This window comes from Mirounga leonina, unplaced genomic scaffold, assembly GCF_011800145.1.
Source record: "Mirounga leonina isolate KUSES-001 unplaced genomic scaffold, KU_Mleo_1.0 Mir_151, whole genome shotgun sequence".
Lineage (NCBI taxonomy): Eukaryota > Metazoa > Chordata > Mammalia > Carnivora > Phocidae > Mirounga > Mirounga leonina.
The window spans coordinates 182,294-193,616 of record NW_023270377.1 but is presented as its reverse complement, the minus strand read 5'-3'; the positions used below and the strand labels follow the sequence as shown (position 1 = coordinate 193,616).

At 53.2% G+C, this 11,323-nt stretch overlaps 1 protein-coding gene across 1 annotated transcript in view; it reads right to left on the bottom strand.

The window, feature by feature from the left end:
• DTYMK (deoxythymidylate kinase) overlaps nucleotides 1-10,927 on the bottom strand; it is a 12,302-nt gene extending 1,375 nt beyond the window's left edge. Inside the window, exons 1-4 of the mRNA XM_035006680.1 lie at nucleotides 10,756-10,927; nucleotides 10,131-10,239; nucleotides 5,777-5,867; nucleotides 4,442-4,639 (exon numbers count right to left, since the gene is read on the bottom strand). Of these exons, the coding sequence (XP_034862571.1) occupies nucleotides 4,442-4,639; nucleotides 5,777-5,867; nucleotides 10,131-10,239; nucleotides 10,756-10,885 (528 nt within the window). The 5' untranslated portion in view covers nucleotides 10,886-10,927. The remainder of the gene's footprint in view (nucleotides 1-4,441; nucleotides 4,640-5,776; nucleotides 5,868-10,130; nucleotides 10,240-10,755) is intronic.
• Nucleotides 10,928-11,323: the final 396 nt, after the last annotated feature.

Genomic DNA, 11,323 nt, shown 5'->3' with positions numbered 1-11,323 from the left:
CCCGCATACAAACTCGCACACGGGCGTACTAAATGCACACGCACCCCATGTAGACTCGCACACGGGCGTACTACGGACACACACCCCGCATACAGACTCGCACACGGGCATATTACACGCACACGCACCCCGCGTAGACTCGCACACGGGCGTACTACGCACATGCACCCCGCATACAGACTCACACGGGCGTACTACACGCACACGCACCCCGCGTAGACTCGCACATGGGCGTACTACGCACACGCACCCCGCGTACGGACAAGCACACGGGCGTACTACATGCACCCCTCATACAGACTCGCACACAGGCGTACTACACGCACACGCACCCCGCGTACGGACTCGCACACGGTGTACTACACGCACACGCACCCTGCATACAGACTCGCACACGGGCGTACTACGGACACGCACCCCGTGTACAGACTCGCACACGGGCATACTACACGCACACGCACCCCGCATACAGACTCGCACACAACGTACTACACACACACACACCCCGCATACAAACTCGCACACGGGCGTACTAAATGCACACGCACCCCACGTAGACTCGCACACGGGCGTACTACGGACACACACCCCGCGTAGACTCGCACACGGGCGTATTACACGCACACGCACCCCGCGTAGACTCGCACACGGGCGTACTAAATGCACACGCACCCCTCATACAGACTCGCACACAGGCGTACTACACGCACACGCACCCCGCGTACGGACTCGCACATGGTGTACTACACGCACACGCACCCCGCATACAGACTCGCACACGGGCGTACTACAGGCACACGCACCCCACGTACGGACTCAGCGTACTACACATGCACCCCGTGTACAGACTTGCACACGGGCGTACTACACACACGCACCCCGCGTAGACTCGCACACGGGCGTACTACACGCACACGCACCCCGCGTACGGACTCGCACACGGGCGTACTACGCACACGCGTTACATGTAAACTCGCACACGCTGTGTACGAACTCTCACGCAGCCATATCCCGTAGAAACCACATCTCCAGTCCTCTGCGGGCTCGGGAGCAGTGACGGCACCGTGCCAACAAGCACCTGGGCCCCTGCCCACGGCTTTACAATAGCTTTCTCCACAAGACTGAAGCATGGAAGCCTGGGGAAGCAGCGGATTCCAGAGCGGGGCTGGAAGCGTACAGGATGAACCCGGAAGTACTAATGTGCGGGGGAGCAGTACGCGTCCTGAAGCGCAGGGACCCGCGAGGAGGTAACGAGCTGCCGGCTGGGGCGGCGGGGCGGGCAGGACAGACCGCGGTGAGTCAAACAGAAACACAAATCCGTACAGAGAGAGACGTACAGGTAAACTGAAAATCTGGTGAGCTGTGAGATTTTTACATGGTTTATAAGAATCTCATCACAAAATAATTACACAGGGAGAGAGACGTGACCGTGGAGAAGCCTGGCAAACCCCACCGAGCCAGCACACACACAGTGGGGCATCACTCGGCCATACAAAAGGATGAGCTCTTGCCATCGGCAACAACACGGGGAGCCCGAGACTGCGTCCCGCTCCGGGAACTAAGTCACACAGAGCAGGACGAATACCGCAGGATTTCACTTGTACGTGGAATCTAACACACAAAGCAAGTGAATAATCGCACAAAGAGCAGAATCAGACCCATAAACGCACAGCGGGGAGGGGTGGAGGGTGGACAGAAGGGGTGAAGGGGCGGGAGGTGCTGCTTGCAGTTACGGAGTGAGTACGTCCTGGGGATGAAAGGGGCAGCACGGGGACCGCGGTCAGTGATCCCGCGATGGCGTTGTGTGGTGACAGGTGGGGCCACACGTGTGGCGAGCCCAGCGTAACGTACGCTCCTGTCCAGTCACTCGACTACACGCCGAAACTCACTTTAAGTGTGCGTCAGCAGCACGCAAATAAAAATCAATACTCCGAAAAGTGAACATCCCAAGAAGTGAACAAATGGAAATCCTACCCACATGGCAGGATGCAGTGAGCACCCAGCCTCCCTCCTGGGCCGCCCTGCCAAAGACGCACGTGAATCCCATCATGGGGAAACAGCCAAGTCCATCTGAGACTCATCTACAAATCAAATGCTATGAGCTTCAAAAGTGTCAGTGTTGTGAAAGTCACACAGGCTAGAGACCAGCGATGGGACTGTACACTGGGTCATTTGTTAAGAAGAACACTAGTAGTGGGACCAACGGGGGAACCTGAACGGGGCCTGGGGACCTGGGGGTAGCAAGGGATCTGCGTTAATGTCCTAATTTTGACAGTCCATGGCAGGGAGGGGGCATTAGGGACTAATTTGTTCTCAAAGGTCCCAGGGAAGAGTTTTTTTGTATTGTACTTGCAAGTTGTAACTTTTTTTTATGGTTTAAAAATTTTTTCAAAGAATGTTAAAAAAGTTAATTTTCAGTTGAGCAAAACCTGAGAGTTCTATGCCAGGAGACCCACCACCCTACAGGAAACGTTAAAAGACGTTCTTGAGCTAAAGGACGTGAAATGAGATGAAAAGTGGGGAGGTTCGGGGCGGGGCGCGCCAGCACCGGGCGGCAGGAAGCGGTTCCTGTTTCTTTCCCCACTCCCATTCCTGATTCCATACCTTCTTGTCTTGTCCCTTGCAGGGTTTGAAATGTGTTGTAAATCCAGAACAGTTTGAAGCCACAGAGAACTGACCGACAAAGGGAACAGAACTTTGCAATTTTTCGTATGATAAAATCAACCAGTACAAAATGGGATTGAAGTTTCCATGTGGGCAAAGAAATGCCCTTCTCAGACCATGAGATAAGCCGTGTAGGCTCAGCACTGGCGTGAGCACATGAAACAGATGGAAAGGCCGTGGGTACGCAGGAGTCCCCTGCTTTGTGAAAGTTTGTGTTACACCACTTTGCTTTTGTGAAAGATTTATATTAGTACCTGTTTTTGCTAACCGAAGGAAATCCAGAAAGTGTTTCTGCTTTTACAAAAAAAGGCAAAAAGCAAAAAAAAAAAAAAAAAAAAGCATTCTGCGCGGGTTCTGCAGCGAGCCATCCTGGGGGCAGCCCCCCCCCCCCCCCCGCAGCTCCTTCCCGGGAGCCTCTCTCGGCATGTTGGCGTCCAGCCGCCGAGATCTGAGCTGTGCATCTGGGCTTCAACTCCATTGATTTTGTGCGTCTGTTAGCAAAATGCGTCACAAAAGCCTAGGAAAGGTGGTTTTTTGGGTCTGAGAACATTAAAAAACATTTCCATATAAATTAATGGTAACTGCTTCTTTGCTTTATGCCATTTTCGCGTATGAGAGGTTTCACAGGAACGCTGTACTTTTAGCTAGTGGTGAAACCCATACTTTAAAAATACGTGTGCAACCTACTCCACAAAGGAGCCCCCCAGAGGAACCCCCACCCTGGCAATGAGCAAGCAGAAGTCAGTGTGGAGAAGTGGGGAGGGCTGCAGACAGGCAGGTCGTGGGAGAAGCATCAAGCAGACAAGACGGCCAAACTAGGAGCCAAAGCCAACACCCTTAAACCTTCCCCAGAGCAGCAAGAGTGCAGCCTGTCTCGGGAGTGAGACTTGTCAGCTGTCAATGTCAGCTTGCTCGTTGCCAGGGGCGGCCTCTGACCACACGGGGACAAAGGTGGGCCCAGGCGACCAGGTGTGTTCACACGAGGTGGGTCTGGGGATGGGTGCTTGCAGGGAGGAAGGGGTAAGGGGCCAGCTTTGGTGTCCACAGGGAGGACAGTGGATGGTCCTTCAGGGAGGGAGATGTGAGGCTGGCCCCTGGGACTGGGGCCAGGCCCTGGGTGAGGTGCCCTTAGATGGAGAGAGCAGGGCTGCGGGGCACCGAGCAAAGGGAGACAGGGAGCCGGCAGAGTGTGGTGATGTGGGGGGACGGGAGCCTGCGGGTGAGGCCCAGGCTTGGGAGTGAGCGTGGAGACAGGAGCTCATCCCCACGAGAGGAAATGAGGAACGGCCCTGGGGCTGGAACTGGCAGGACAGGGTTGAGAGGGAGGCAGCAAATGACTCCCAGGGGGTGGGGGCTAAGCCCCAAACCAGCCAAACTCAACTTTCGAGGAGACTGCGGGGGGCGGGGGGACGACAGACACAACGAGCCAGAGTGCGACTTGTAGGTTACAGATGCAAGGCAAAGTGAGCAGTGACTCACGGGCTGTGCTTTCTAGATGACAAGCCTGGCAAAGCCCGGCGGAGGACGGCTGTCCACGTGGGACTGCTGTTTGGGAGCTGCTGTCTGGCAAATTCTCCCCAATCCACCCACCAGGCCCCAAATTCCCCTGCTTTGCACTCACGAAGGAAAGGGTTTGCTACGCCTGAGGGGCGCGCCCCAAGGCTCTGCCGGTGGAGCAGTGCTCGGCCGACATCTCTGCTCGGTAGCAGGACTCCGAGCCATGTTCCGGCAGCTCCCAGTTGGCCATTCAGGAGGTGACAGTGGAAGACACCCTCACCTTCCAGTTCAAAGTCTCATCCGCCATCAGCTGGTGGAAGCGGTGCAGTGCCCGCTCCTGGAAGTTCCCGTTCTCGTAGCGTTCACGGCCAAACTCGCCCCGCATGGCAGCCTCAGCCAACCGTAACTGAAGGAACACCACCAGGTCCGGCTTGGGGAGGCCCACATCTGGCTGCTTGCACCAATCCAGGGAAAAATTCTGGCAGCACAGAACCCAACAGTTAGAGAAAGAAGGCTTAATGGGGTCTAATGTTTAGTTTCAAAATTCATAAAAGGGGGAAAATGAGCTAATCTCTGTCCGACATACCAAAAATTGAGAATTCCGTCAGCCCCCACAGCTCCCCAGCAGGAGCACATCAGGAGGACGTGAGGGAGCCAGTCCGGGGCATGACGGTCACTTTCCCTGTCCTCCTCTACAGATGGAATCCCACTGACCAATACTTCATAGCGCAAGTGTCCTTTCAGAAGGATTCCAGCCAGCGCCCGAGGAAGGACGGGCAGAATTAAAAGGTTATCATTTTGCAACGCCTCATGAAAGAACCATCATCAAGGGCTATTACCACAAACGAGACAGCCAGATGCCCTGCAGCTCTTGACAGGGGAACCCAATGCTTCTTCAAGTAGCTGCCCCAAAATAAAGTTTTAAAAAATTTTAATGCACAGAAAAAAGGACCTGTATTTTAAAAGAGATTTAAGAGACCCTTCAAGTATGGCCCTGAAATGGATTCTGATTCAGTCTAACTGTAGAAACACAAGACACATCAAACAGTTTCTAACCGCACTGGCCACTTTGCACACAGACTGAGTGACGGTGGCACGAAACACCTGCTGTCCGAGGCGACATGATGCTTGTAAGAAGTCATTTTTGGGATGTGAACTGAAATGTCCGTGGAGGAGCCGGTGATGTGTCTGATGGGTTGGAGAAGAGACCAGAAGGCTCTGAGACAGGTGTCGGTGCGAGTGGTTTATCGTTTTCTCTGCTGGTATATATTTGAAAACTTCTAAGTAAGTAGCAAAACGAAGTGGTAGCATAGCTACTCTACCCCTAAGACGACAGCTCCATGGCGCGGGGAGGCCAGGAAACCACACAGAAGTCGCCCAGACACGCACCATCTGCTCTGAAAACAAGACACTGAGTGGAGGAGCGCTGCTGAGCGACCACCTTGGGAAGGGAGGTGGGGACGTCCAAGTTATCCGACAACAAGCTGCGGCTCCAGAAACGTCTGCTCTTCCTACAATACACAGCAAACTAACCGAGCAGAGGAGAATCCTAACACTCCACACACTCCTGGGTCCACACGCCGCATCTTCCCACCGGGGGCCACGCGGCACTCACCTCCTTGGCGCTGGTGAAGGCGACACCAGAAAATGCGTATCTGTCAACAACGAGGGTGACGCCCTGGCTCAACTTCTTCTTAATCAGCGGCCTAAAAAACAGAGCGTGTTTCTGAGCCATGGTCCTGGCTTCACAGGCCCTGATGGTGTAATTCACTGATACAGAAACCAACACAGTAGAGGGATGACAGGGCAGTGATCTGTGGCCTTGTGTGCATTCAGAAAAGCTCTGGATCTTCTCCTTAGAAGATGCCACCGGGGTGCTCCCAGCAAAGCCCAATGTGAAAAAGACAAGTCTGCGAAAGCAAAACAAACACAACTGATGAAGACGGATGAACAGAGGAAGGCTTGCAGGCCGTCTGGGCAGGGGTGTGGAGGGCCAGGCTACCCCACTGGGAAGGAGAGCCCAGGACAGCAAAGGTGCAGATGCAGCCAGGATGGGATGATGCTCGCTGCCTAGAGCCTGAAGGGCCAGGACAAGGATGGACAGGGTGGCCAAGGATGTCCTCAACCAGGTGATGGCGGCTCAACCCCCATCCCCCGGCCCCAAGATCTTAGGAAGATGTGCACAGAGCTTGAAAGAGCTTGACATTAGCAAGAAGTGTCACTTGCACTTTGTGGAACAAAAAGATGTTTGTTACCTGTGACCTTGAGAAGCTCACAGAACAGTAGGGAGACAGAAGGCACACCTCCGGCAGTAAAATGCAGTTTCCATCACAGCATTACCTGTAACTGCAAACTATTAAAAAAAATTACCTAACCTCACAAACAGAAAATTGACAGAACAGCTCCAGCACATGCACAAGAGAACGATGCAGCTGTATGAGGAACGAGGGAGGTGTCTATCAGCTGACAGAACACCATCTCCTGATGTCCTTAGGAAAGCAGAGTACAAGCACACGGCAGGCTATGTTTTGAAGGCGGCAAATTGGCGAATTAAGACATCACATACATCTCTGCTTGTATATAAAATGATTCCAGAGGGGAACACTAGACATGAACAGATTACCCACAGAGGGAGAGCAGAAGTGGGTGGGTAAGGCAGTGACCTTTTTCTATGACTTTTGACTTTTAGAACCATTTAATGTTTCCAAAAACTAAAATTAAATCAAGATGGGAAAAAAACCCTAAAATCATATACAGAGTCAAATGAACCTGTACCCCAAATGAACACACAGTGAAGATGGGAAAATCCTGCCCCAAGAAACCTCTGAAGACAGCACTCGGTGTGCCCTTGTTTTAAGGACAGAGATGCAAACCAGCACTGACCTCTCCACAGGCTTTTACAGAGGTGGGTATACCGAGGATGCCGCAAGCCAGGAAGAGCATGGTGCCGGGCTGGAAGAGTAGGTCTCAGCATAGACATAGAGAGAGATAAACAGACGCAGACCAAGATAAACTCATATGCAGGTCCAACCATAACAGGAGCCTAGAGGCAGGGATGCTCACTAGCAGCAAGCGCCCAGCACCCAGATGTTGGTTTCTAAATACCACTCTCCATTAAACAGAAAAGAGCAGCTGGTTCCTGGGCTGGAGCAGGAGAAAACACAAGAGAAAGCTGAACATCTTTTTCTACCAAAAAGTTCTCAAAAAACGAGGCCTAGGAACACAGCAAATGGACACAAGCCAACATGAAGAGATTTCCAGAGGCCAAATTTGCAATAATCTAAACATCAAAACAACTGATAGTATGACTCACCAAGTAAAAAAGAACTTGTGAGTCCACACTGATGATGGACACATGGATGACCCGGGGAGACAGGAAAGTCTTCCTTACATAGGAAGCCGACTAATACACATAGGAAAATCACCATTTGAAATCACAACAAACTCAGGAACATTTATTAATGAATGATAAAGTAAAAAATCATAGTTTGATGAGAAAGGGGATATTTATGTAGTTTTGTAGTATTCCCCTACTTTTTTTATACTGATTTTTTTTTAAAGATTTTATTTATTTATTTGCCAGAGAGAGAGAGCACAAGCAGGGGGAGCAGCAGAGAGAGAAGCAGGCTCCCCGCTGAGCAGGGAGCCTGATGCCTGATGTGGGACTCGATCCCAGAACCCTGGGATCATGACCTGAGCCGAAGGCAGACACTTCTCGGACTGACCCACCCACGTGTCCCTCCCCTTTTGACTACTTAGCAATCCAGTGGGGGCCAAACCACACTGCATCCCTCCTGGCTCAGCGTCCTAAAGATGACCGACCCAATGTCACTTCCATGGTATTCCTGACAAAAATACAAACCCAAATCTATTTGTGAGGAAATATCAGACCAACCCTGAATTTTAAAAAATAAATGACCTGTAGTTTTTAAAAAGGGAGCAAATGATAACACAAATGTGGCAAAATATTAATAACAGGTGAAGTTTGGAGGGGCATGCAGGAATTCTTGGCACTATTCTTGCAACTCTTCCAGTTGATTGAAATTATTCCAAAGTAAAAACTTAAAAATAAGTAGACTAGAAAATTGCTAGATTGATACAAGAAGTAAAAGAAATCGCTCATTTCTAGGAACAAATTTCTGCATAGAGTGCTATTTAAGATGCCCCTGAAGGAGCGCTGGGTTTGGCAAACAGAGACAGGGGAGGGAAGGGAGGGTGCTGCCCCCATCCTGTGAGGACAGCACCACACGCTCTGTGCTGCCAAACTGTAAAGATGCCAGAGGACAAGTATTTTTGGGAACCAGCAACTGATTCAGTTAAGACGAAGCACAGCAAAAAGGTGGACAATTAAACGGCTGGAGGAAATAACCAGTTTCTCACAAAGTGCTTCCAAGCACCCCAGGTTTACTAAGCCCTCATTCCCAGGCCTGCCTGGCCAGCTTTCCTTGACCCTCACCAGCACCTGCCGTGGGGCACCCCCATGATGGCCACACAGCTGGTGGGCAGCGGTGCCACACGTGAAACTGGCATCTGACCCAAGGACTTTCAAATCTGACCCATCAAACGGTAGTGGCTGGAGCGACCCGAAGGGGGAGCTGTGGGAGCTGTGGCAGGACAGACGGACCACAGGCATGCAGGCCTGTGTAGCAGGGACAGGATCACTAGGAAGTGGAGTCAGCATTACTCTCCACTTTTAAGTGGACCTACCTTATTTTTCTACAAAGCCACAAAAACCAAATTGGAACAATTATGTCCATAAATTCCAGATGTGTTAAAGATTATAAAAACGATCTCATTCTCTTCTTGTTCTTGGGAGTGGGAAGGCCTTTCCAAACCAGACACAGCTAAGCCAAAAGAAAGCAGTGCAGGCTTGCTTGTAAGAGGGGCCAGTGCAAAACCACAAACAGGTATCTGGCTGAATCTACTGCGGACAGCCTTTCTGCAGAGCACCCCAGACCGACTGGAAAGTCAGACCTTTGCAAGGCACAATCAGAAAGCCAATTACGAGATGGTTTGTATGGGAGGATCCCATTTATTTATGTTACACAAAACTACGCCAATGACATGTGTGTATATAAATGGAAACAAAATCATCTAAAAGCACAGGCCACAGGCACTTGATCACAGTTAAATGCTGAGTGAGGGGGCACCTGGGTGGCTCAGTTGTTGAGCGTCTGCCTTCGGCTCGGGTCATGATCCCAGGGTCCTGGGCTCGAGTCCTGCATCGGGCTCCCTGCTCAGCAGGAAGCCTGCTTCTCCCTCTCCCCCTCCCCTTGCTTGTGTTCCCTCTCTCGCTGTGTCTCTGTCAAAAAAAAATGTTGAGTGAGGAGGTAGAAGAAGAATATGTAAAACAAAAGGGGCAGGGAAAAAGTAAATTGTGACCTTCTGTTAATAATGTGTCAACATGGGGCACCTGGGGGCTCAGTTCATAATCTCATGGTCCTGGGATGGAGTGCTGCATCTAGCTCGTGCTCAGCAGAGTCCGCTTGTCCCTCTCCCTCTGCTCCCCGCCCCCCACCCCCCTACCCTCTCTTTTTTCCGAATAAGTAAAATCTTAAAAAAAGAATGTGTCAGCATCAGTTCATCCACTGTCACAAATGTAACACACTAATCTAAGACAAATAATATGAGAAATTGGGGGCGGGAGGGAGGGACGGGGTAGGGGGGAAACTCTGTACTTATCACCAGCTTTTCCATATATGTAAAACGACCTTACAAAATAAAGTCTACTAATTACAAAAAGGTGTCAGGGCAGGAAGAAAAAGCATCAATTCCTGCTCTTCGGGAACCAGAGCTCTAAGACTGGGGTTAAGGGGGACACGACGGGTGCTTGCAAAGGTCCAGCCTCTGGCATTACTGCCAACGCCATTCCGAATCAAGAGCTGCATTCGCCCAATCTCAAGCAAGAGGCAAAGCACGGGGGGTGGGGGGTGGGGGGTGGAGGGGTGGAGCACAAACGTAGTGTTTACACTTGCTCCCAGCGGTTCGCGGAGAAAAGTAGGTGCACCGAGTGGTCCTCCACCTCGCTTTTCTTTTCCAAGTAAGAACTCAGAAGTTTGCCAATTTCGGTTGATCTTTCTAAAAAAAAAGAGAAAGAAATACAAAAGTAAGGGCAGGCTTTCCACCTCAATTAGAATATAGTTCGGGCTGAACTCAAGTCTTCTGAGTTTTATTTCGGGATGTCTCCACACGGTTCGGGCCTTCCCTGGGAACGGGCACAAGGCGCAGACACACAGGGATGAGAAACGCTTCGAGAAGAGGGAAGGGAGGTACAACTCCGCACCTCAAACGCAGCGCCGGTGGGCTTGGTGGACCGGCCGGCTTCAAGACGAGGCCGAACAGCCAGAAACCTCCTCCCCGCAGTTCCCTACCCGTTCCGCAAGCCTGAAGGTGACTCTGGGTAGCCTAAGCGCTGGTACGAAACCCGCACGGACGCCACGACCGCACCGGGAGCCCGCTGGGGGGCAGCGGGGGCACAGACCCAGTCCGCACCTCGTGACGCAGCCCCACCGGAAAGAGGGGCGCCCCGACCGGGCCAGCGTGCGCACCCCGCGCGTCCTCAGCCGGCCCCGGCCCCGCCGGCGCCACACCCACCCGGGAAACGGAGCAGCTCGGCGCGGTGGCCCGCGGCGCACAGCGCGGCCACCAGCTTGCGGCTCTGCGTGCTCTTGCCGGCGCGGTCCACGCCCTCCAGCACGATGAGGGCCCCGCGCCGGCCCGCCATCCTCGCGCTTTCCCGCCGCCCGCCGCCACCGCGCGTCCCAGCGCCGCTCGGGGCTCCCATTGGCTGGCGTCCGCGGCGCGCGCCGGGATTGGCTGAAATGGACCTGTCCGCGGGGCGCCCTGGGACGGGGTGAAATAGGGGAGCGGCAGCGGCGCGCTCCGGAATTGACGACAGGGGGCCGCACGTTGGGATTGGCTGCTATTTTCCGGCCTTGCCCGGATTGGCTGGTATCGGCCCGGGGGCGGAGGCGAAGGCGGCACGGTCGCCCCGCCCCTTCCGGCGGAGTCACCGCCTTCCGGGCCGGGAGAGCTGGCGGCGGGTACTGTGGGCGGGGGGCGCGGAGGCCGAGGGGCTGCGTGGGGGTGCGTGGCGCTGGCCGGGGGCGGACATCCCCGCTCCCTCGAGGGCGGAGTCCTGCGGCGGGGGCGGGGCCGTGCG